Source organism: Rissa tridactyla, chromosome 12 (assembly GCF_028500815.1).
Source record: "Rissa tridactyla isolate bRisTri1 chromosome 12, bRisTri1.patW.cur.20221130, whole genome shotgun sequence".
NCBI lineage: Eukaryota > Metazoa > Chordata > Aves > Charadriiformes > Laridae > Rissa > Rissa tridactyla.
The window spans coordinates 17,549,597-17,575,296 of record NC_071477.1 but is presented as its reverse complement, the minus strand read 5'-3'; the positions used below and the strand labels follow the sequence as shown (position 1 = coordinate 17,575,296).

Below are 25,700 nucleotides of genomic sequence, written 5' to 3'. Positions count from 1 at the left end.
TGCCTGCCCAGCTAGTTTTCTCCCCAAAACTTGCTCTATTCCTGCCCCATCTAAAAGACAATCAGGCAACCATCTTCACTATAAAAACATGCCGTCAGTTAATTTCTTTAGAAACGCAACGGTCCCTCTGACCATCATCTTCTGCACCAGAATGAGACCCCTCAGAAGGCATCTGTTCTGCCAAAACCCGAGGTGAAGGACCTCCGCCTGAGATCAGATCACGTCAGGGCTTGTCTGTGCAGAAAACAACAACCCTGGGGCACCAGAGACCATGTTGAGAATCAGATTCATTTAATTTACACCGGCCCAACACCACAATACTGATTTCATGCTGACGACCCCGTGCTGACGTCCCAGCAGTGTGCCATCCGGGAGGAAGGGCGAAGGGGCATCAGCGAGGACCGCCTGCAGCAGCCTGGCCCCTCAGCTCCAGAAAGCAGCCCCAAAACACAAGCAGCATGGGAGAGAGCAGCCAAGGAGCTTTTATTCCTGCAGAAATGAAGAGCCAAAATGAAGTTTGAAGCAAGCTTGAATCCAACCCAGCACACCCAGGAGAAGCTGTTAAGCAGCTTTGTAAGGAGTGACAACCAGAAAGTCTGTGTCCTGGGGAGTGCTACCACATCCAGAGATGATTTAAACTCCAGGAGCTGTTCCCGTGCTCTTGACATAGCAGGAAGTTTGTGGCTACCTTGGCTCTGTCATCCTTCTCCCTGGGTGGCCCTATTCAAAGGTCTTCCAGGTCCTGCCTCCACCGGCACCATACACCAGACCTGCCTTCCCCCTGTACGACGTGTTTTGAACTCCTCAGGCAAAGGCCTGGGAAGTACCAAGTGCTGTCAAGCTGGGCCATGGATGGCTCTGTATGTCCCCATCGCTGCCAGAATCACTCCCAATGGCAAGAGCTGGTTTCAGCTGCCCTGTCCGTGGGGACAGCCCCAGCAGATCCTGTTTTCCCAGTCCCACAAAGAAAAATTTTTTTTCCCCCAAACTTGTAACTGTCCTTCAAGGAGTTTCCCGTATTTGGTAGGCTGGTTCCTTGGTTTCTTAGCATCTCATGGGTACTTAGCGTGAAATGTGACTCCCCAAAGAGAGGCCGCTTCTGCAAGTCTCTCACTCTGAAGGTTGCCTCTGCACCTGCAGGATTTCCTTAAACTTTCTGGTCCAGTCTCAAATCCTTCAATCACCCCTGTCTTTGAGTAGTCCTGTGCTGTAAAGCATTTATCCATTGATGATCTTCTCGCTGATGTATCCAGGCATGGTGTAGATCAAAAGAACCAGGAAGATGGTCAGAACAGCGACAACGAACAGCACAATGATGTATTTCTTGTACCGCTTCCAGATAAAGAACACAAAGGTCTTCATGGGATTCACAAGCCAGTTGAAAGAAGTTTTTGGGCGGCTGGAACAGGAAGGGAAGAACAGATGAGCACAGGCTCAACCCACAGAGCAGCACGGTGTCCCTTCTGCTTTGGTCCCCTGCCACCCTCATAGGGTGCTCTTCCTGCTGCTTCCAGACAGGATCAGCCTAGGGGCCTGTGAAAGCGCTGGAGACAACAGGACCTGAGCCTCACGACAGCCCTCGCAGAGCTGTTCTGCACCCATGTGGCCAACAGGTGCGTTCACACGGTTAAACCAGAGCTGCCCTTTTTGTACAAGAAATCTTAGGGCATAGCTACCTCACCGAGATCAGCCAGATCCTGCAGTCACAAGTCCTGCTGGATGCTCTGGGAAGCCCCAGCAGCCCCAGTTCTGCAGACCCCACCGCCGAGGGCCTCATTGATTGCTCTCAGCTCCTGACAAGAAGATGCTCCCTGTCCCCAGCACTGTCCATCCATGGTAAAGGTACAGATACTCACTTGGGCTTTTCCAAGGGTTCAGGCTCTTTTCGACCCAAACCAACAGGACTCTTCTCAGCCTCCTCCACAGTCAGCAGCTGGAACTCCGCTTCCACCTTACCCTGGAAGGGGAACATGTCTGAGCCGCAGCCGCATGTGCTGCTTCTCAGACCAGCCTGCTGACCACACGCCCTGCCAGGACTGAGCATTTTTCTCCCAGTTCCACTTGCAGACGCTCAGTGCAACTATCTTTTCCCTCCGGGCATTAGCTACAGAGCCTCTCACCTCAGCAGCCAGCGGAAACTGTGGCCTGGCCAGAAGTTAACTGTTCTGGAGACAAGACACAGTATTGCAACACACTTCCCAGCTATTTGGATCTGTCTGCAGCCTCCCACCCTGGCACTGAGCAAAACTCACCCTTGGCGACAAACAATGGTCCACTAGCAGGACCATCAGCAGCGAGTCTGCCCCGAGAGAGCTGGCACTTGCCTGTCTGGGGTAGGCAGAGACCCTAGGACAAGCTTTTGCAACTGTCCTGTCCGGTTGATGGAGAGCCATGTGCCTCTTGCTTTGGTCCCCTCACCGAGCTCTATGGGAAGCTCAGAGGGAAGACATGACGTTGGACACCCCCTGCACGCCACCGCAGCTGGCACTTCTCAGTAGATGAAGTGCTGGATTTGCAGCCGATGGGACAAGTCTCCAGGACCCTGCGCAAAGTCCTGGGCAGCTGGGTCATTGCTGCCTCTGCAGATTATGTGCACACAGAACAGGTTGCCATGTCAAGGCAGAGGCAAAACACTGTCTCTCTGCTCACCTGTGCCAACACCCTGCCTTACCGTCAGGAGGTACTTGTTCCCACTGGGGTCTGTGAACTCCACGTCCTCTGGTTTGACTGAGCTTCTCAACTTCTTCTTCTTCTTCTGCTTGTCCTCCCTCTCCTCATCTTCTTGTTCTTTAAGTTTGATGAAGGGCCACCAACCCCTCATGCGCTTGTTTCGGAAGATGGAGAAGCGAGGTGTTGCATTCTCCTTGGCCATCCTGACAGTGCAATGCTCTGAGCTCTTGGCTGCCCGCACCATGTCATGCAGCTTCAGCTCGATGGAACCTGCAGGCACAGTGAAGAGGAGAGCTCACGGCGAAATCCTGAGGTCAGCCCCAATAAAGCCCCACACTGAGGGTTTCTGCCTCAGACATGCTCCCACCGCCACGAGTGGGTCCCAGCTGCTGCGATGATCTAGCAGAGTCCTGCACATTTATAGGTGGAGAACTTGAACCTCAGCACAAGAAAGAGTTAGAGACTAAGAAGCAGAAGCCACAGGTCTTGTCTCATCTCTGATGTGGCCAATTTGGTTTGCGTGTGGTACGGTGGGTTATTTTCACTCCTTTACCATGTCCCACCCTGCTCTCCTCACATGTCCAAGCTCCTCTTCCCCTCTTATTCCTGCAAACGTCAGTAAAAATCATAAGATCTGAGAAACTCTTTAAAGGTTTCAAATCTGTCTTACATCTGAAACAGCCTCGGTTCATTTCCCTGCTTGGCCTCGTGCCCTGGTCCTCCTTGGAAGGAGCTTCTGTCCCACTTTTGCACTGAGCCCTTGCAGCAAATCAGTCTTACCACGTACTGGTTCGTATTGGCAAAAGCATAGCCAATATGCTCAGCTCCGGTGAGGTGCATCTGGATACAGTGACCAGTTCTGGGGGCCCAACACAAGAAAGGTGTCAACTAACTAGAGAGAGCGCAGTGGCTGAGACGGTCAAGGCTAGAGTACGTGCCATAGCAGGATGGGTCGAGAGACCCATGCATGTTCAGCCCAGAGAAGGGAGGTCAAGGGAGAGATCTTACTGCCTCTCTCATAGCCTAAAGGAAGCTATAGAGCAGATGGAGCTAGACTCTTCTCAGAATTGGATGATGAAAGCACGTAAGCCGCTGCAAGTAAAAAAAATTGAGAATTATGAGAATGGTGCAGCCAGGAAAAGGGGTCCAGAAGGGTGCTGGGATCTCCATCCTTGGAGATACTCAAAACTCACCCAGACAAGGCCCTGAGCAACCTGACCTAGGTTGCATCTAGCCCTGCTTGGAGATCAAGGTTGCAATAAAGACTGCAGAAGCCCTTCCTGCCTAGAAATTTCCAAGATTGTACATGCCAGGAATTGTTAGGATTGCCATCTAACACTTTCTTCAGTGCCCGAGTAACACAGCTGAACCAATCACCATTGGAAGTGCCTCATGGAGGTAAAGCCCTTTAAATATAGCATGGAAAGTTGATGAATAAAGACAGCTTTATCCTGCCCAAGAGACAGCAGGGCAAAGGGGCTGCTTTTTAATGGGGAGGCCAAAGATGAAGAAGGGAGGGACAACTGAACAGAGTGCTACAAACACGGGGATGACAGCAGAAGCAGGACAGAAGCAGCAGTGTTTGTGCTAGCGTAGCATGGGTGGAATCACCACCAGCCCAGCTTCAGCACCAGGCCCTGCTGCATGCCCAGCAAGTTTATCAGAAAGCTTGTGAGGAAGCAGAACCTGGAAGTCCTGTGGTGTGACAAGCCCTAAAAAAGGACAGCAAGCTCCTGGGACAAGCACGCAAGCTCAATGTGTCTGTGTAGGAGAGGTGTGTATCTCCATGCTCAGCCTATAGCTCACATGTGAAAAACCAGACCAGGTGATTGCTGAGCTGAAGAACTTGATCTGATGCTCCTGGTGTCCTTCCTCAGAAAGTTGGGCCCTGGGAGAAATGCCATAACACTCCAGCAAGGTGAGGGACAGGTCGCCCAACTTCCAGCAGGTTACACCATACCTAGAAAGTCATTAGCTGAAATCCTGTCGTAATCCCACACCTGGAGGACCAGAACAGCTGGTTCCCGAAACTCTGATTCCTCCATAGAGAAGACAGAGTCCTTCTTCTTGTAGGTGATCTCCTTCTCAGTTGGGAGATAGTTGAAGCGGAAGATGAACCTCCAGTTGAAATTGCCCTCCCCAGTCAAGGAGTTAAAGTGAACATCCGTCTCCTGCTTGTCGTGGTCAAGACCCTTTATCCAGCTGCAGGAAAAACTCAGAAATTCAGTTTCAAAAGCAACCCCCACCCCTTGTCAGCCAGCCCCAAAGGCAGAGCAGACGGATGGAGGGGCTGAACCCCATGGGGTAGCGGGAAAGGAAGAGTCAAAGAGCCAAACCGGACCAACACCTGACCAACATCTTTGGTGGTACAGCAAGGGGACTGGAGTGGGGCACCTCATGCTGAGGCAGGGAGAAGCAGAGGTTGAGAGGAGGCAGTGAGGGTGTAGGGCAGGGAGCAGGACAGCCAGGGTCTGGCCTCCCTCTGGCTCCCATCAAACCTTTTCACGTAGATATCGCTGGAAGGCTCTCCCGTTATTGGGTTGACATCATCAAGGATCACATCATCCGTGTTCCAGATAATAACACGCAGCTCATAGCTGTGGGAAGGACACAGGGGTGAGTGAGACACACGCTCTCACCCCTGGTGCCTGGGAGGGCAGGTCAAGCCCACACGGGCACAGTAGGACAACTTGAATCCTCCTAGCACTGTGATCCCCTGCCAGAGCTCCTCTGGCCAAGCACAACACAGCAGTCTCACTGCCATGCACAACGCCCTTCCTGGGGAGCTACAACCCTACAAGACAAACACCCACAGTCAAAACAGGCAGCTTTTGCAAAGGAAATCCCTGATGCATGGGAAACCCACCCAGCACGACTTAGCCATAGGAGCACAGAAAGGCTTAGGCAGGAAGGGACCTCTGCAGTCTCTGCTCCGACCTCTTGCTTTAGACTCATTGCAGATCAGATGGCCCAGGGTCTTGTCTGCACGAGTTTTTAATATCTCCAAGGACAGATATCCCAGCACCTCTCTGGGTCACTCCCTCCCTATCCCAGGGTAGCTTCACTCTCACTAGGAATACGTTTTCCCTGTATTCAGTTGGGGTTTCCCTTGCTGCAACTTGTGACATTATCTCTTGTCCTTTCATGCGCACCTCTGAGAAGAATCCGGACTCTCCACCTAATAGCCCCGTTAGATCACTGAAAACAGCTGATCTCCTCCTTCAACTTCACTTCTCCAAGCACCCAGAGGACATCTGTCCACTAGCCAAAACAGAGCTAGTAGATGAGTAGCTCTGACCTGGGTTTCTATCACCTTCACGTCCAGCCTTAGAGAGTTTAACCCTGCCCTTCGCAAACACTTGTGCAGCTGAAGCGCTTACGCCCCGTGCTGATACACTCAAGAGACCATCCCATGGCCAGAGCTGAAGCAGAGAGAAGGGCTGCAGGCCAGGCTAGCACAGGCCCTCAGCCAGTGCAGGACTCTGCGGCACATCCCGCCAGGCATGACAAGGGACAGTGACCATCCACTCAGGCTCACCACTCCCAGCCCCACTCCCACGGGTGCTACCTGACAGGCAGTCGTGGTTTGATATTGACAGGCGGCGGTGCAGGGACATCATTTGGAAACATGTCAATCCACATGTGCAAGGAGCCCTGGTGAGAGAAGAGAGCAGAGAGACTTTCAAAAGACAGACCGCCCTCCAGCTTGTCCAGGAGCAAGGGCTGAGTCCTGCAAGGAAAGCTCTCACCAGAAAGCCACTGCTTGACTCTCTCCACCCCCAGCACTTCAGAGTGACACACGACTGGATTTTAGACAGGGAAAAAATTAAAAGTACCAGAAGTTGCTTATTTCCCTCCCTACTCTGCTCCCAAGGAAAACCATTTCAGCTGAACTGAGTTAATTTCAGAGGCAAACGTGTCCCTCTGTCTTAACAGGAAGCGTACGACGTTGTAACATTTTAGCATAACCAAGGACTAAAAAATGATGGGTCTAACCCTCCTCTCCCCACGTGCATTTCCAACGTTGACCAAAGTCGGAGTGACTTCAGAGTTCTGCTTTGTTACAGCCCTCCGGTACCCAAGGGAACAGGAGATGTTCAGTGCAGGACATTGAAATGGTTGAGCTCCGATCACGGTACTGCATAAAATTAAGGAGGAATGTTTCTCCTCCAGCCGGCAGTTACGTCACGGCCCAGGGAGAAGCCGAGGGGGTAGAACGGGGCTCTTGCAGGGGAGAAAAGCAGCAGTGATAGAGGACAAAGCAGAGGAAGAGGCAGGGATACACAAGGACACTACTATCCACCGTGGTGCATGGTGGCAGGACTCAGAAGGCAGAGCAGATCCCTTACCACCCACACAGCATCCTCGTCAGAGCAGGGCTACATGGTCTGAGGAGACAGGAAGGACCCTGTGCCACCAGCATTGTGACCACAACATCAATGGACAGAGGTGCCTTGAGGAAAGGTGTTCAGAAGCACCATGAGAAGTCAGGGGGTGTATCTGAGCAAAGGACACCCAAAGCCAACAGCCCGCACTTCATAGTAGGGCCAGCCATCCACAGACACTGCTCCACTCACCCACCCAGGAAGGGGGAAACACATGGGATTCATGCAACGATGAGGAGACAAAAGGATAACAGGGACCAGCCAAGGGCCTGGGAGTGACCTGTCCTGAAGGTCCTTCCCCAGAGCAATGTCTAGGCTGGACGAGGAAACACATCTCACCTGTGCAAGCCCAGGGTTCTCCGGGTTGTACAGGGACCGGATCTCCACATGCTCTGGTACCAGCTTGTACCCATATCCTGGCATCTCTTCCCAGTGTTGCAGGACGTACAAAGCCTTATGTTCATCATCCACCGACCAGTTCTCATCTGCCATTCCTCTACTGCTCCTCACAGACGTCTCTGCAGCAGGACATAGCCAGGTAGAAGATGAAGGCATCTGGCCACCAAGAGCCACATTAGGATGTTAGTCACAGGCACAAGTAAGGAGAGGTGATGGACTGGGAAAAACAAGCAGCTCCTCAGAAAAGGAGGAGAAGCAGGAGGGTGAGAATGAAGGGAATGAGTTCCATACGTTGCAGTGATGAGGAAAACCACAGGCAGGAAGACAAACAAACTAAGAGAAATAAGAGGAAAAGGGCAAAAAAGAATTTACTATGGCCCTGGGAAAAGGATCCAAGGGACACCAAGGAGGATGTGACCCTCTGGGGCAGTTTAAGTCACCACGTCCCTGTGGTAGTGCCAACAGATCCATGGATGAGAGGTTTTGCCCTAGATCTATCCCAGTGATCTAGCTACTGCCAGAGAAAGCACCATACTTTCTGAAAGAGGTCCAAATCACATCAGTGTCCAGTGAGTGCTTTTCTCACAGAACACCAATACAAAAACATTAAAGATTTTTTTGCTGCTATATGCAAAATATATTGGTCTGCAGTAGGAATTAGAGCTATCACAGGAAGCTGGTAGGAGCCTAAAGGAGATGCAGTTATCCATGCAACTTGTGGCAAATCTGTGGGGCGCCTGCTCAAAGAATACTGTGGATGCCAGTTTCGTCCTCCAAAACTGGACGTGCTCTGTTACCCACCCAAACAGTAGGCAAGAAGAACGCATCTCACGGCCCTAACGTATCACACTGGTACCTACATGTCGTACCGCGAGGCCACTCCACAGGCTCCAGGAAAGCACCACTTGTCACTCGACAGTGACACACAGCTGTGCTATCTGTTAATTAACTCATTAACTCTGTGAATTGGCTCCTCTGGCACAGTGAAGCCAAATGGCAGTTCAAGACCAAATCCTGCCACGGGGGAGAAAAGCGGAAACCAACAGGCGAGGACACAATGAGCCACCCACTCCTGGGTTTATAGAGAGCATCTCTGGGTTCAGTCTGAGACCAAAACCGTCCCAAGCAGTCCCCAAGCACAGCAGAAGTTCACGGGGCACCAATTACAGCCACAACTGAACCAGAGCTGGCTCCCAGGGGAACCCTAGGAGACCACTTTGTTTCTCCCTTTCCAGGTACCCAGTGACCTGAGAAAAGGAGGAAAGGGCTCCTTGCCCTCTCCTGAGCAGGATTTCTTTCCTCGTCATGACATAAGCCATAGAGGCCAGTGGAAAGCTGAGGAACAGCAGCACTGAAATGAGCAGATGGTAAAGTTGGCCATACATGTAGGTCCCCCCTCCCTGGGCAGGTCGGGCACAGGAATCATCCTTCCTTCAGGCTACATAGCATTGCCTTGCAGAACCCAGCCATCCACAAGTGCTCCGTCCTTTCCTCCAGGCTGGATTCAATGGCACAGGTGTTGGCCACTGGAGGGAACATGCACAGCAGGGACAGGCCTGAGCTCAGGGAAGTTCTCCGTCACGGCTGGCAGGGGGCATGAAAAGTTGCTGTGTTCTTGGACACCCATGGCCCTGGCTCAGGGTTTGTAATACCTGTGAGTAGGAAAGAAAAAGGGCAAAGGAGAAGCAGAAGGCACCCACAAGGAGGAAATCAACAGTAGTGAGAAGCACTGGGGAGTCACCCATGGCACCCAAAGCCACCAGAAGCAGAGAGCATCCCTGAAGGACAAAGCCATCTGAAAAAAGGAAAGGAGACTGAAAAAGCCCCTCCACAAAAAAAAAAACAAAGAAAGGATGCCCATCTCTTTCCAGTGGTGGTCACAAGCAGATGGAGGTACAGCTTTGTGCCAGCGTCAGCCACCAGAATAAGCCACGCCTTTCTCTGGCTGCACAAGCCATCAAACCTCCATGCACATCACTGCCGTGCAGGTGGGTTTACTTTGCTCCACCCACTGCCTGGGAAGCCACTTTGGGACGTAATGGCCTGGATCACATCTTCCCCCAGTGCAACACCGTCATCCTCTGAAACCAAGGATGCTCCCCGTGGTGACCCAGAAGGCTGGGCCATGCAGGGTACAGAGCAGGGGCAGCCAGCCTGGACACTTCAGGGAAGAGAAGCTGTGGGTTCCGAGACCTCTCACCAGCACGTGCACCGCTGAGCACAGGCAGCTGTTTAAGGGAGCAGACATTGTTCTCCAAGCTCTCTGTACCTTCCGGAAAAGCCTCTGGAGGGATCTTGAATATTTTATTGTCCACCTTGACCTCCTCCCGTCTGTACTCTGCTGCAGGGAGTGAGTTTTTCTTGCATAAACTATCCAAGATCTGCGTGGGCTTGAAAGCATCTCGCCACATGTTGTAGCCGTTTCTGCATAAAAGGGAGAACGTTGAGAACATCTTCAGCTTAGACACAAGAGGACTTATTTTCCTAGGCTGTGAAACACCCTGCCTTCCCTACAGCACAGGTTATGCCACCAGATCCTTGCTCAGATTCTCACTGGAAAAACCACAAGGACACAAAAGCTTAAAAAGTGAAAAGCTTAGCAAGCTCTCCTCCTCCGAGCAGAGCCAGGCTTGCACCCCACAGAATCAGAGCAGCAAGAGGAGCAATTCCAGCCGCAGCTCCTAAGCGGGAGAGAGGTTTTAACAGTGCTGGGGCCTTAACTCCATGCCCGCAGATTATTCTCCGATAGTGCGGTAGGAGAAGAGAAGTTCACAGAAAACTGGCCAAAGATACCAAAGAATCCATACTGAATGAGGCCGAAAGAAAACATGTCATGAGCCTCGCTGCTCACAGAATTAGCTACTGCCAGAGAAAGCACCGTACTTTCTGAAAGAGGTCCAAATCACATCAGTGTCAAGTGAGTGCTTTTCTCACAGAACACCAATATGAAAACATTAAAGAATTTTTTGCTGCTATATGCAAAATATATTGGTCTGCAGTAGGAATTAGAGCTATCACAGGAAGCTGGTAGGAGCCTAAAGGAGATGCGGTTATCCATGCAACTTGTGGCAAATCTGTGGGGCGCCTGCTCAAAGAATACTGTGGATGCCAGTTTCGTCCTCCAAAACTTGGAGGTGCTCTGTTACCCACCCAAACAGTAGGCAAGAAGAACGCATCTCACGGCCCTAACGTATCACACCGGTACCTACATGTCATACTGAGAGGCCACTCCACAGTTGGCCCTGTGTTTGCTGTAGAATCGATTCTCCAAGTCAATCTTGGTCTCCCCAATCAGATCATCGGATCCCACCAAATCATGGTCGAATATTGCCACAGTGAGTTCCGATTCCATGGGAAAGGAGACTGTCAGCTCCACAACTCTGGACAGGAATCAGACAGGGAGAGTACAGTTAGCAAAGAGAACGAAAATGAAACACATACTCTGCTTTGATCATCCTACACATTCAAGAACTGTATTTGACAACTCAAACTCCTCTCATAGATTTTGGTTCTCCATAAGTTCAGTGTGTGAAGTTTTCAGTGCATGCGGTTTTCAGTGTGCAGGTTCAAAGAAAAGAGTTATTTTTCCAGGAATGTATGCCCTTGGATAAAGGTGCCGGAGCTAGAGAAAAAGCTCTCCAGAGCTTTGTTGATGCTTGGCTCGATATTTTGTCTGTTAAATCAGGCAGTTAGGAGTGCTCCCCTTCTAACCTGGAGGCAAGGGACATGCCTGGGACCTTTGTGTTACAGCACAAGATACTCCAGCAGAAAGGAACAGAAGACCACACATGCTGGGCCACAGCCTGAGCCCCCAGATTTGCACTATTGCTATTAAACCTGCTAGATGAAAACTTCATGCATACTCTCCAAACACGGGATTGAGCTGCTTTGGGATATATCGCTCCTTTGTGTCCTTCTGCGTCTTTCCCACAGTCACCACCACATACGGATCTGCCTTGCCATTGGGGTCTGCTGGAGACAGGTTCGTAGCCTGGAATACACGAGAGGTACTGCCATACACCAGCTGCTGAGAGCAACCTGCACAAGGAACACTGCACTGGCCTAAGACCACCCAAGCCCGCTGGTCAGGTTCCTCCAGCAGCTGTCCCAGCAGTGAAACAGGCACTTGTCCCCATTCAACAAGCCACCAATGTCTCCAGGGGTCCATCCAACTACTTGGCTCACTGTCTCAAGGCAGACGAGAGGAGCCAAGAAATGTCAATCTGTATTTTTAGCACAACCTGAAGCCACAACGCATGGAAGGCTCCCCATGGACAAGATGTAGCGTACTTCCACTGGGCTGGCAGAGCCTTCAAGCCAGCATTGAGCTTTTCGCAAGTGCCACTGCTCGTATTTACGGAGCAGAGAATGGAGGAGGTCCATAGGGAGGGAAAGACCTCCAAGCATTACTGCCACCACCACCAGAGACTCACCTTAACGATGTAAACTCTTACAAGAACCTTGATGGGTCTGTTCCTTGGAATGCCCTGAGAAACCTTGGGCTCCATGCCAGCTTCCTCAGTGGGGTAGACATAGAAGGAGCCCTGCAGAAGAGACATTGCAAGTAACAGTGAGATACTAAAGAAGAATATCTCAGATGAGATTGGAGCCACCAACACCAGCGTCACCTGCCAACTGAAAATCAGAGCCATTGCCCCCATGCAGACCACAGACACGCTGTGCCCATGGGGACAGTCCTTTCCATAGGCACTGTCATGTCCAGATGGCCCAGGCGGCCCCTGTTTGCAAGTTAGGCTGCAGGCTGTCAGACCACTGTCAATGCCAGAAGATCTGAACATGTCCAGGCACTTTGGACTGCCAAAGGCAGGAGGCAGCAGAGGTTTTCTAGGGACCTTCTTAAATCAGCTTCTGCAGTTGATATTTCAGAGTCTTCAGGAGCCCCTGGGTGGGATGACGATGCCTCTTTCAAACTAGTTTTACTAATTTTAAAACCAGTGAAGCTCACTAATACTTATTTGCATACTGAACATACCCAGAGGCCCCAAGCAGAATAAGAGTCCTTTATGCTTCACGCTTTCTCCTTGCAAGAGCTAAAAAAATGTGAATCAGGTGCATTTATCAATTAACAAAGGACCACAGGACACAATTGCTTCAACAGGCACCAACAGTACCCTGGCCATGCTGCACCACGGCCTCACATCACCGCGCACACACACACACGCTCTTCAAGGCTTTACTGGTGTCACCATGCTCTGGAATACAGATTGTCCTAAGGATCTTCTTCCACGAATGTCATTCAAATGATACAGTACCTTGTACTTCCCCACAAAATGTTCATCCTCATTTCCGTCTTCATCCTCATTTGCTTTGCCACGATGAAGGGGGAAGATACACAGCCAGTCTTCAAAATTATCAAACTCATTTTCCAGCTCAGAGTTGTAGATCTGAAATAAATAGAAAGTAATTTCGGGCCTTTTCCTGCCATCTTAAAGGGGAGGAGACTCAGAAAGACCATCCTTTGCCTGCTTCAACCATTTCACCTGTTCCTACTTTACCCCTGTATTAGTAAGCGGAAGGTGTTATGGTTTTCCCCTATTCCCCCAGGTCCCTCCTCAGATGGACACACACATCCCAGCTTGGCTCCAAGGTCTCGCCAGCTGTTACAAAGCCCAGGAACAACAGGGGCCCAGCACACACTGCAGGTTGGAAGAGGCCAGGTCTGTCACCTGAATAATCACCTGAAGGGTGGCGATGACTTTCCTCTTGGGTCGTGCAATTTCAGCTTCAATTACTGCCTCATCTTCCGCTTCCATGTCAATGGAGGATACATTTAAATTCCCCCCATCTGGAAATGGCAATAGGAAATTAGAAAATGCTCTGATCTCACCCAGAATCTCAAGTTGTGCCCATTAAACGGCCCCAGAAACAGCTTTCACTTTCACCCAGGGCTTTGACTTGCATCAGGGTAACTGGAGCTACCGCTGTCTCTAATAGGTGTCCTTATGGCACCTCGCGTTTCCCAGCCAGACATAGCCGGACAGGCGGAGGGGGACAACAACTGGCAGACTTGCCTGCTGACATGGCCACTGTTTAGGAAGGAAGTGGGAAGAGACCAAATGGAGGAAGGTGACTGAACCAGCCCAACAATGAGAGAGAACCCTCTTCTTTGGATGGATGCTTATTTGATGGACTGCAGGTTTGGGTGGATGTCTAACCGGGGCATCACTAACCCCTTTGAGCAAAGGCAGCTGTGCTTGGAGGGAGCATAGCTAGACCTTTTTCCGGGGCACCAGCAACCCCAGGACAGAGAATGTGCATCCTTGCCTCATTTCCCAGAGACCCCAGATCCCTTGAGCACGGCATGCAGGCATCCTTCAGCCCTCTCCATGAAATAGGACTGACATCATTTCTACACTGACTGTCTCACCTCTCCGGCTCATTGCTGGGTGAGTCACTGCTTCCACCTCTGCAAGCCTGAGCCTACAAGCTGTAACGCTGTTCTCAGATCATCTTTATTATTTCTGTCTTTCTGTTACCTCGTAGTGAATCCTGTACCCTAGGTGAGAATCCCACATGCACAGGGTGATGTGCTCCTGGACAGTTTTGCCTCTCCACCATCCTCTCTCTCCATCCCACCTTTGCTTCCTGCTCTCACCCTGACAATCCCACGATCCTTGCAGGTGATTTTTCTGCAGGTTTTTGCTCACTTGGGAAGGCTCTTGCTTCAACGCAGTTTTCCAAATTTTTCTGCAGCAAGTTTGGTGTTTTCAACTTGAAATAGCCTTTGTTAGCCCTTGCCAGTGTTTCCAGTCTCTGCTCTCTTTTGCATTGTTTTTGATGAATGTTGCAAAGTTGTTACCTGCTCAGACCCCATTCCCACAAGCCCACCACCATCCGGGATGGTGTAAGTCCTGGTTGTTCCCACAGAAGAGTTGGCTATTCCTAGAGGACTCACCTGCATCATTCAGGTCATCGTTCTCAGCATCTTCCTCATCACTACGTGGCTGAAACACACACAAACAGTTACCCCACATCCCTGACAGCAAAGGCTGCTCCGTCCAAGCACAGGACGCTGTCAAAGCTTTCCTGACAGCAGAGTCAGTAATCCCTAGCCTGAGATAATTTAGGATTAAAATCATCACAGGAGGGTATCCAGTGAGTGCATTAACGACCTTTTCTTCTCCCCAGATTTTCCCGGTGGTGTTTTTGATTGGGATCTAAGAGACACAGGGCAAGGAAGGAAATCTGGCACAGACCTCCTCCCACAGCACATCCTGGGAAGACAGCCAGGACGGAGAGTAAGCAGCATGAAAGCCCCTGCATTGCAGCTAAAATCATCAATGTCACATTTTCAGGAGTACCTCAACAAAAGCCCGGTCGAATCCTCAAAACCACTTGGGCACCCTAGCCTCAGGCATGTTTCAACATCCATTGCTTGCTGAATTTAGTCCACCTGGTGGATGCTTGATACCCGGCTACCAGAAGTGCGCTTGACACACAAAAGCCCACATCTTCCTGCAGATCCATACCAGGAGGATTCCTATGACACCCAGTGCTGCTGAAAACCTGTTCCTCAAGCCAGTGCAGCCACTTTCCCCCTCTGCTGGCAGCTGTCACAAACGATTACCTGGTTATACAGCTCCTTCAGGGACTCATAGTATTTGGACCACCAATCCAGTTCTTCCAGCTCTGGTTTTTCCTCTTCATATTCATCCTCCTTCTTTACAAGCTTATTGATTGGAATTTTCCTCAAAGGAGACTTAAAAGAACAGAGAAAAGGGTTCCACGGGAGGAAACGACCGTCCAGGACAGCCATGCACCCTACTCTAGTGCCCTGGAAGTCTCTGGCAGAGGCGCAGCTTTCAAGCAGAGCACAGGAGGTGTAAAGCTACCTGTAGCCCCAGGTTTGCGCTTCGCTACAAAAGCAGCAGTTTTCAAGGCATCACAGCTCTCCTCCCTGTGCCAGAGCCCAGACACTCAGCAGTGCCGATGAACAGTCAGGGGAGAGGAGTGTTTGGGTCCAGAGCAAAAACTGGCGGGTTGAAACCTAACTCTGGACTTCTAAACTTTCGTTTTCATTTTTAACCTTCAGTTTGGCTTTCCAAACTTCAAAATTTGCTGGGCCCTACAAATCACTCACCTTCACAAGACTCAGGGGTTGAGTGCTGGGACCTGGGTCACCAGATGCCAGGCCAATGTTTACCACAGTCTGAGAGGGAAGACACTGGGATGAGACTTTCCAAGCTGAGATAAGAGAAAGAGCTTCATGTTTCCAATCATTTATTTCTGCCTACTGCTTCCTACTTGTTATTCCACAGGAAAACCCTACCTGTTACCCTTTAAATTGCCCTTTGCCATCCCCAAAGGGCTTTGCCAGCCCTTACCCAGCGCTCCATCACTTGGCTGCTGCTGCTTCCCAAATACCAGTCTGGAGCCGAGTGCAACAGACTAGGATCACAACCTGTCCCCAACCCTAACCTGCCCCATGCTGTGCTTTTTCTGGGCATCTTACGGGTCTCAGGAGAGGACTTTTGCTGCCTGGCTAGGAGGGAGGAGAATCGCCAGGGATCTCTGCCACTGGCAGACCCTGCCTGCTGCCTCCGCAGGAACCTCCCAATCATCTCACCTTTGGACACATCTTCTGGTTCCTCCTCCAGCTCTCTGGGTGAGAATTTCATCACATCGGACACAACGTGGGTACCCACCAGCACAGTGTGCCCAAACGCCCGCTTTTCCACCACGAAGATGCTGAGGGGAGGGTGAAGGTAAACCTGCTCTGGGAGTTCCTGCAAAAGAACCACGCACAGAGTTCACAGGAACAGGGGCGATACCCGTGGCAGCCCCACCACGTGGCAGGGAGGTCTGATTGGCAGCTCTGTCCAAAAAACAAAAACCTTGCAGTGACAGGTGATGGATAAGACTGCTCTTGGTGGCAATTTCACAAAGGTTTTGATCTGCAGCTAAACCATGTGGCCACCAGAGAGCAAAACCCCAGAGGCAGCTCCCATCCTGTTACCTTGCCCCATGCAGACAGGCAGCGCACAGGTGCAGGACCGCCACAGTGACCCTGGCGTGGTGGGACCCCCCCTTCCCACTCACCACATCCATGTATTTGACCAGCTCGGTGAAGTTGGGATTCTCTTTGTAGGTCACGATCACTTCTGACTCCACCTTCTTGCCAGCACATTCAATGATCACCTGGGGCTGATCCACCTCGAACAAGTTCACCCGCTTCAGGTCTCGCAGGCCCCAGAACAGGATCTGAAGCACAACACAAAGCCGCTGGGCTGCTTGAGACACGCCAGGCATGGCACAGCCATGCAGCCTGCAACCCTGCCCGCTGCTACCACCACCCTCACCCCGCAGGACACAGACTTCAAGAGAGGCATGAGGCCACTCTGCCAACCCAGCCATTCAACAGCTCTGGCTGCTAAACCGCTGAGACAGCTTCTCTCTCAAGTACCTCCATTTCTGGCCTCTGCTCAGGCCTCAAAGGCACATTTGAGCTCCAAACCCAACTCCTGCCACAAGCCCTGCCCTCTGCACAGACCAGCTGTGTTGTCTGCTTGGTGCAGCCTCGCGGGGAGCCAGCCCAGTAGAAGGCAGTGTACCTCTATGCGAAACTCCTTCAGCACCGGGCATATGCCCTCAGGGATGATGAACCTTCCAGCACGAGGGTCTCCCAGGTAGTCAGGCTCCTTGGGTTCCACATCCTCAGGCACTGATGGCTGAACAGGTGGAGCCAGGGCACACCAAGGAATGAAAGCCATTTCTACTCCATGCCATGCCCCCTCTCCCTCCCCTCTTGACCTGGGCTCACAGGCTCTGTCCCTGCAGCCTCCCTTCAGTTGAAAGGCAGATATGGTTTTCAACAGGGAACCCTCTGGTGGGCCCCGTGCAACCAGCTCTTCACCCACACATCTCTCCCCAGTGAGCTGTCAACCATACGCAGCTTCCTACAAGCCCATTACCTCCAAATAGCCACTGTAATCCAACTCAATCAGCTCAAAAGTGGCAATGAGCTCTCCCGCTGCTTTGGCGCCTTTGTAGAAATCAAAGAACTGCATGGCAGGTTTGGTGTATGGCTCATCAACCAGCTTCACCTGTGGGACAGCAAAGGCCTGGCCAAGGAACGCAGGGGAGCCCTGTGGGAAAGAGGGGAATGGGTCAAAGCATCCCCGTGTTATCTCACCACCTCAGAGAAAAGACCACGACTAATTCCGGCCAATCTGGGACAGCACAAGACTGCTTGCCATCCTCGGCTTTGATTCCCTTTGCTCCATCCAGAGCTAGGAGCAAATGAGACACACCTGCAGCAAATCCTCTTAACTCCCAGTCCATCTCCATGCAGAACTGGGCAGACGGCCTGGGACTGTGCACCAGAGGACATCAAAGCTAGATCAGGTTGCTCAGAGTCTCCTCCAGCCAGGGTTTAAGTGTCTCCAAGGACGGAGATCCCATAAGCTCCCTGAGCTCCAGGCCCAGCATTTGAACTCCCTCTGGGTGAAAATTACTTCCTTAGAGCAAGTTGGATATTTCTCTTGTTTCGGCTTGTGTTTGTTCCTTGTCATCCTGCCCCTGGGTACCTCCAAGAGAAGTCTGACTCCACCTTCTCCGCCCTCTCCCATCAGGCAGCTGCAGGCAGCAATAAGACACTGCCTTTGCCTCATCTTCTCCAGGCTGAATACACCCAGCTCTCCACCTCTCCTCATTCTGTCCTGTGCTTCAACCCCAACCATCTTGGTGGCCTCCTCTGGACTCACTCTAGTACATCAACGTCTGTCTTGTACTGGGACCCAGGAAAGCTGCTGAGCTACACAGGAGAATCCAGTGCGAGTTACACCGTTCCCCTTACGATAACAAAGAGGCCACAGGAGTGTGACTTCAAAGTACTAACGAAGAGAGAAAAGGGAGGACTGAGGAACAATGGAAGATGACACCTGAAGGACAGAGGGGAAGGAACAGGCCTATGAGCTACGTGTCTCCCCCTGGCTACAAGCCCTCTGCAACGTGAGCATGCTGAGGAAGCGGGGCAGGCACCTGGGAGAGGCACAGTGCTTCTCCAAAAAGGAGAGATCCCGGATCCACTGAGCACTCATCAGGACGTGGCTCCGGGCATCTCTGAGCCATCTGCGCACTGCAGACAGCACGTTCATCCTAGCTCGTCGCAGAAGCATAGAATCGCCCAGGTTGGAAGGGACCCTTCAGATCATCTAGCCCAACCATCAACCCAACTCTGACAAAACCCATCACTAAGCCATATCTCTAAGCACTATGTCTACCTGTCTTTTAAATACCTCCAGGGATGGCGACTCAACAGCTTCCCTGGGCAGCCCATTTCAACACCTTTTCAGTGTAAAATTTTTTCCTAATATCCAGTCTCAGCCTCCCCTGGTACAACTTGAGGCCGTTTCCTCTTGTCCTATTGCCTGTTACTTGGGAGAAGAGACCGACCCCCACCTCTCTACACCCTCCTTTCAGGGAGTTGTAGAGGGTGAGAAGGTCTCCCCTCAGCCTCCTTTTCTCCAGGTTGAACACCCCCAGCTCCCTCAGCCGCTCCTCATAAGACTTTTCCTCCAGACCCCTCACCAGTTTCATTACCCTTCTCTGGACATGCTCCAGGACCTCAATGTTTTTTTTGTAATGAGGGGCCCAAAACTGGACACAGTACTCGAGGTGGGGCCTCACCAGTGCCAAGTACAGGGGGACGATCATGTCCCTAGTCCTGCTGGCCACACTGTTCCTGATACAGGCCAGGATGCTGTTGGCCGTCTTGGCCACCTGGGCACACCGCTGGCTCATATTCAGCCAGCAGTCGACCAGCACCCCCAGGTCCTTTTCTGCCAGGCAGCTCTCCAGCCACTCTGCCCCAGGCTTGTAACACGGCATGGGGTTGTGACCCAAGTGCAGGACCCCGCACTTGGCGTTGTTGAACCTCATACCATTGGCCTCAGCCCATCGACCCCGCCTGTCCAGATCCCTCTGCAAAGCCTTCCTACCCTCAAGCAGGTCGACACTTCCACCCAATTCGGTGTCGCCTATAAACTTACTGAGGGTGCACTCAATCCCCTCGTCCAGATCATTCATAAAGATGATCTCTTTATGAATGGCCCTCCAGCCAGTTTTTAACCCAGCGAAGAGTACTCCCATCCAACCCATGGGCAGCCAGTTTCTCCAGGAGGATGCTGTGGGAAACTATATCAAAGGCCTTACTAAAGTCCAGGTACACAACATCCACAGCCTTTCCCTCAGCCACCAAGCGGGTCGCTTTGTCATAGAAGATCAGGTTTGTCAAGCAGGACCTGCCTCTCATGAACACATGCTGGCTGGGCCTGATTGCCTGGTTGTCCTTCATGTGCCACATAACGGCACACAGGATGGTCTGTTCCATCACCTTTCCAGGCACCGAGGTCAGATTGACAGGCCTGTAGTTCCCTGGATCATTCTTCCGGCCCTTCTTGTGGATGGGCGTCACATTTGCTAGACGCCAGTCAACTGGGACCTCCCCGGTTTGCCAGGACTGCTGGTAAATGATGGAAAGTGGCTCAGTGAGCGCTCCTGCCAGCTCCCTCAGTACCCTCGGGTGGATCCCATCCAGCCCCATAGACCTGTGGATGTCCAGGTGCTGGAGCAGGTCCCTCACCATCTCCCTTTGTATTACGGGGGCTTCATTCTGCTCCCCGCCGCTATCTACTAGCTCAGGGGCCTGGGCAGTCAGGGGACAACCAGCTCTACCATTAAAGACTGCGGCAAAGAAGGCATTAAGTACCTCAGCCTTCTCCTCATCCTTTGTCACTATGTTACCTCCTTCATTTGATAAAGAATGGAGATTCTCCCGAGTCCTCCTTTTTTTACTAATATATTTATAGAAACTCTTTTTATTGTTATCGCCTCAGCCACAGCCCCCAGGACTCACCACCACCACCAGCGGACTAGGATCAAGCTGACTCATGGAAACCAGAGATGTGTCTCCTAAGCGCCTGCTTTCAGCACCCGCACAGAGCTCCTCTGCCTTCCCTGTCCTGGAAATGACAGCAGGAGGGCAGCATGGCCATACTTACAAATTTATTGTGGCTGAAAAGGTTGATTATAATGATGGGGGTCTCTGTTTTCAACTCTTCTTTTTTCCCATCAATAACGAGCTGGTCGAACAGAAGTAGCTCGTTCCACATGGGGCTCAGTGTCTCCTCCAGCATCTGCAGAGAGAGACAGGAGGCCTGAGCACACCACAGCCAGTGGAAACAAACCACGTGCACTTTGTAAAGAGGGGGAGGAAGCATGGGCTGACCCCGTCTCCCACACAGCTGCATTCAGCTGGCACCTGGCAGGAGGTGAGATGGTAAAAGTGTGAAATCAGCAGTTGGGGCCAACTAGCACATGCCAATTAAACTTTGAGACCGTGCTCAATGATATATATGTTTTGTCAAATGTTCCCTGAACACAGTCACACCGCTCAGAGCACATAAATACCTCATGCCTGGAGTTACAAGATTTCCAGGAGGACTGCCACAGCACGGGCCTTCAACATGTCAGCGAGGACATGATGATTTTTCTCTCCCTAAGTCCCCAAGATGGCAGAGGCAAGAGTTTACGTAGTCTCACCCTGGTGGTTTGGCAATGAGTTGAAAACACCACTCTTGCAAATGGATTTGAAAGACCATTGTCATCTGCAGGGAGGATCCCTCGAGCCTGATACAGATGGGCTCGGAGCTGGAAGTAGCTGAAATCTGGTAAGAGAAAGAGAAGAGAAGTCCCAGTTCCCCAATCCAGCCCTGTGTGAGGTCAAAAAACGCATGAAGAAGAGGGCCAGCCAGGTAGGAGTGGGCACAGCCTGCAAGGAATGTCCTTGCCACCTCCAGCGGCATTCACTGTGGCTCTCATAAGGCCAGCACATCTCAAAAGGTTTGGTCAAGTGCAGCAGGCTCCCCAGACACCTCTGGGAAGGAAATGACATGTGAGATGTGCAGTGATCTGCTGTGAGCATCTGGTGTGGGGGAGCACCACCGGGCCTCAGCAATGGGGCAGACCTCCTGCCCATTGTCAGTTTGGCAACACGTTCAGTGCCTACGAAGCACCCGTCCTGCGTGCTGCTTCAGCTGTGAGCATGCAAACACGTCCTCATGAGAGCAAACATGTCCCAGTCATGCCTTGGAGATGACAGATCAGGTCCTACTCCTCAGACACTGACCTTGGGGCAGGACCTCTCACCTCTCTGCTCTCCTGCTCACAGTTAAGCCATGGAAAAGTGGCATCTACGCTCACCATCCCTGCTGAGCCGGCTGGGAGGACTGCACGCTGAGAGCTGGGCTATCTCCTGTCCACTCTCAGAGAGGAACTTGAACTCCTCAGGCAGCTCTGCCAAACAGTTCTTCGCATATTTGGTTACCCCAAGCCACATGTAGATTTCCAGTTTGGCAAAGATCTCGCCAGCGTGCAAGCCAGGGACCTGAAAGCACAGGAGGTTTAGCAGGTTTCCCATCCCAGCCATGCCCCTTTCAGACCAGACGATCACCGTCAGTCAGTGACTAACCAAAGATCACAGGAGACAGAGAATCACATTAACAGAGGCAAAAGGCAGTGGTGGAGCAAGAGCTTTGTTTCCTCATGAAGGAGGGAGAAGCAGTGCGAAGCAAGAGCACACTTTTTGATACGAACCCTACCTTCATAAAGACAGTCTGGATCTTCGCACAGTCCTTGCCTTTCTCCTCTTCGACCACCGAATAGAGAACGTTCTGTGCAGGAACTCTTGCATATGCCACACGCCTGTTGTTGCAGAGCATCCAGACGAGTACATCGGGGAGGGTGCACTGGGGCTGGAGGGAGGAAAGAGAGGAACGTCATAGCAGAGGAATAGCACGTATCTTGTCCTCCACCCACTGACACAGTGAAAGCATCATCTCCTCGCAGGAGGGACTGCTGGCTGCACGCCACTTTGGAGATCCAAGAGTAAATGAAGGGCCTAACATTGGGCACGGGCTTCTGAAAGTCTCATCCCTGCAGTGTGGCTCTGCGGGTTTCTTAGAGGGATCTGTGATCTGCCTTGTTTTTCATTGCGAACACCAGAAGGATGCGCTCAGCCCCATACCATGTTGGTGAGGAGGAGTGCCCGCCAGACTGGAGAAGTGGCATTTTACTCCACACCTTCGACAGGAGCCCGAGTGCTGATCCATGGGAAGGCACCACATTAGCTGGCATCCCAGTTACATCGTGACAAGAGTGCCCAGCATAAAGCTGCAGTTCAGGTTGGGAGCAGGACTTGCAATAAAGCAAATGCACAGGTAGAAGCAACGACTTCTTTTAAACTCTGATGTAAGTTCCCTTCCCCATCTCAGTTTCCCTGCCGTTAGTGTTTGCACTTGTACTTAATACTTTTCCGTACACAAGTAGCCAAAGCAAATTATTACTGATCCAAACAAAGACCACCAGCCTCCAAGCACAGACTAAAAGTGGCAAGTGTACGTGCAGGGCTGACAGCAACATTCCCACCCAATAGCAGAGAGCAAAATGGGAGGAGGTTCCTGTCTGGCCGGGGGACCAGCTGCAGCAGGCCTGTGAAGCTGGATCCTGAGGACAGCTTCTCCTCCTGGTGGCGCGAGGGGTGACATCTTGGTCATGCTAAAGTCTACTCTCACATAGCTAAAGGTGTGAAAACGATACGACTTTGCTTGGTGAAAGACTTCTCCAAACTGCAAACACGTCTGCTAACTCCAGCAAACGCTGCATGCTGGTTTAGACTACAACTACACAAACACATTCAGGAGTTATTTAAAATGAGCCAGCGAAACTCTGAAAACGGAAAGTCTCTGCTACGGATGAGAGATCTTGTTTCAACGCAAGTCTGAATTTGCAGAAGGTGCCCAGGGTGAGCCCCCAGTGGGAGTGTGGACAGCACAGGCGAGGCGGCTTTCCCAGGCACACCACCCACAGCCCCGCTGCGGGCACAGCCTCGGGCCGGCCAGGAAGAGAGGCCTGGGTGGCCTGGAGCTGGCCCGGCTCTGCCTCCAACCCACCGCTGAGCTCCGTCACCAAGAGCCCTGCAAAGCTGCCAAGCCTCATCCCTCCTAAGAGCCATTACATGAAATACAGTAACTTCCAGTAACTAGAGTTTGGGATTTTACACAGCAGGGAAAGACAGCAGAGGAAAAGCCCCAACTCAGGCTAGTGAGAGCCCCGGCAGCCAGCCCAGTGCCCTTTCCTTGCCTGTGTTTGGAAATGGGGCGCCCCAGGAGCAGCTGTACCTCTTTAGCCATGAAGCGTAGCTTTGCCAGGATCCTCCTTGTCTCCTTAACTTTCTCCTTGACATTGGTTCGAGTCAGCCGCCGCCTCACGCGGAGCCCCTGCTTTGCATACAGGATCTGAACAGAGAAGACGGCTGTCACACTGACACACACTGCCAGGCTGGCACCCCTCACAAGGGCTCTGCAGGGAAGCACCCGTGTGCTGATCGCGTCCATCCTGCCCCATTGCACCCCATCCTCCACCACAGCTCACTCTCCAGCTGCTGAGAGCAAACGTCCATGAACCTGTCACGAGCCATTGAAAGAAGGGTGCCAAGACCTGGAGACTCCAGTAACTCATCAGCTCTGCCCATACCAGCCAGTAACAGAGGTCCATTCGCTTTTGCATCATGCGGGGCAGAAAGATGTACAAGGAGTACACATTTCAGAAGCCAGTGGTCGAAGGCTCCAGATAATGCCTGGGAGAGGCTTTGCACAAGGCGATACTTGGGGCCACAGAAGTATGGGAACAGAAAAATGTAGGAAACTGGAAGATGGGGCTGGGCTTTCATGCCCAGTAATTGACAGCGTACACATCTGAGGAGAGACTTTGTGACGAACTAAAACTAATAATGAAAACCAGAAGGAACTCAGTGTGCAAACCCGGTATGGACTGACAAGGCCAGAAAACTCATCTCTTGGGCTGGTTCTGTCTTTCAGAGACACTCAGACTTAGCAGGCTACCTTCACCATAGCTCAGGTGACAATGTGCGGGGAGGCAGAGGGAAGGGAGCTGAGACCCGGGACCCAGACGTGCCTAATTTTTATTTCCTACCGCTGTCAATGCATTTTGGTCAGCATTTCAAAGCTTTGGAGTCTGATGAGGACTATGACTATAGCTGTGCTCTGCTGTGCTGGGATGGGAGGTATGTAACTGTGCTCTCGTTCGGCTAGCTGGACTTGTCTGCAGGATTATGAGTGCCTGGATGTTGCTCTCTCCAGAGACAGGCAGGTGGATGGCTGTTGTAGATCTGCTGGATGGGTACCCAGCCCATGGGCTGAGTTTCCAGGGGCAGTGGGTCTCAGTGAGCTCCCCCAAAACTGCCTGCAGGAATAGCCGGCACCATAAGGCCTGCAGCAACACGCATGTGCTCAGCCACACGTGCCCACAGGAAAGGAAGGATGGCATCAGGGCGCAACGCCTGCATAAATCTGGAGGCAGCCATGGCCAGTCCCTGCCTCTGTTCCCTGTGCTGGAAGCTGTATTGCTCTGAGCAGAAGCGGGACATGCTGCAGTAAAAGCCTATGACTGATACCATGTCTTAACCCCAAATTTCCTTCTTCGCATCAGTTCTAGCCGGTCCTCCAGAAGCATCCCCCAGAGCAGGTATTGCATGGGCTCCCACCCCCACCACTAAGTCCCACAGCTTACGATGTTGCGCATCAGGTATTTCATCCGACATCTGTCAAGGTTGTTTGGATGGGCCATTGTTTTTCTCTCTGCGCCGAGTGAATATTGCCTGCAATGAGAAAAGCAGCACAGGCTCCGCAGTCCTTGTGCCCAGCAGGCAGAGCACAGCTCACACAGCAGGGGCACAAGCTCCCACTCTCTGGTACTAACCCAAATGCACCAGAATCCCCCCTCTCTGCAATGCCCTCTCTTCTGCAAGCTTTTTGATTCGGAAGGTACACTGGGGATTGCTCAGCACCTGAGGATCCCTCTCTACTGTTGCCATGACAAGGCTGGGGACTGAAATGTGTATGGGACCCCGTCGGCCCGTCACAGTGATTGAAACACTAGTCTCTTGTCTGCATGACTGAAGAGAGCGAAGGAAATGTCCTGACACTTAGGAAACACCCAAGAGTCCAGGAAAATCAAGGCTGCAGCCTACGATGCCTGTGTTTCCCAGGACTGGGGCGTCCTCTCCAAGCGTGAAGAGCTACAGGGTCCTTTCCCCAGGTCATCCTAGTTTCCTTCCGCTCATCTGTCTCAAGAGAACGAGAGAGCAGGCTGTGCACAGCCCAGGCAGAACGCGCTATGGCCTCCTAACTTGAAAACATGAAACCT

General features: G+C 51.9%; 1 protein-coding gene across 1 annotated transcript in view; it reads right to left on the bottom strand.

Moving 5' to 3' along the window:
* Nucleotides 1-336: 336 nt before the first annotated feature.
* The window catches only part of LOC128916768 (fer-1-like protein 4), a 42,752-nt gene continuing 17,388 nt past the window's right edge, over nucleotides 337-25,700 (bottom strand). Inside the window, exons 19-42 of the mRNA XM_054218796.1 lie at nucleotides 25,065-25,152; nucleotides 23,654-23,770; nucleotides 22,076-22,228; nucleotides 21,678-21,861; nucleotides 21,018-21,142; nucleotides 20,477-20,611; nucleotides 16,515-16,676; nucleotides 16,042-16,201; nucleotides 15,556-15,659; nucleotides 15,043-15,174; nucleotides 14,371-14,419; nucleotides 13,154-13,260; nucleotides 12,728-12,859; nucleotides 11,888-11,998; nucleotides 11,318-11,445; nucleotides 10,664-10,834; nucleotides 9,655-9,878; nucleotides 7,395-7,573; nucleotides 6,239-6,324; nucleotides 5,169-5,267; nucleotides 4,631-4,872; nucleotides 2,672-2,940; nucleotides 1,857-1,957; nucleotides 337-1,399 (exon numbers count right to left, since the gene is read on the bottom strand). Of these exons, the coding sequence (XP_054074771.1) occupies nucleotides 1,219-1,399; nucleotides 1,857-1,957; nucleotides 2,672-2,940; nucleotides 4,631-4,872; nucleotides 5,169-5,267; nucleotides 6,239-6,324; nucleotides 7,395-7,573; nucleotides 9,655-9,878; nucleotides 10,664-10,834; nucleotides 11,318-11,445; nucleotides 11,888-11,998; nucleotides 12,728-12,859; nucleotides 13,154-13,260; nucleotides 14,371-14,419; nucleotides 15,043-15,174; nucleotides 15,556-15,659; nucleotides 16,042-16,201; nucleotides 16,515-16,676; nucleotides 20,477-20,611; nucleotides 21,018-21,142; nucleotides 21,678-21,861; nucleotides 22,076-22,228; nucleotides 23,654-23,770; nucleotides 25,065-25,152 (3,439 nt within the window). The 3' untranslated portion in view covers nucleotides 337-1,218. The remainder of the gene's footprint in view (nucleotides 1,400-1,856; nucleotides 1,958-2,671; nucleotides 2,941-4,630; nucleotides 4,873-5,168; nucleotides 5,268-6,238; nucleotides 6,325-7,394; nucleotides 7,574-9,654; nucleotides 9,879-10,663; nucleotides 10,835-11,317; nucleotides 11,446-11,887; nucleotides 11,999-12,727; nucleotides 12,860-13,153; nucleotides 13,261-14,370; nucleotides 14,420-15,042; nucleotides 15,175-15,555; nucleotides 15,660-16,041; nucleotides 16,202-16,514; nucleotides 16,677-20,476; nucleotides 20,612-21,017; nucleotides 21,143-21,677; nucleotides 21,862-22,075; nucleotides 22,229-23,653; nucleotides 23,771-25,064; nucleotides 25,153-25,700) is intronic.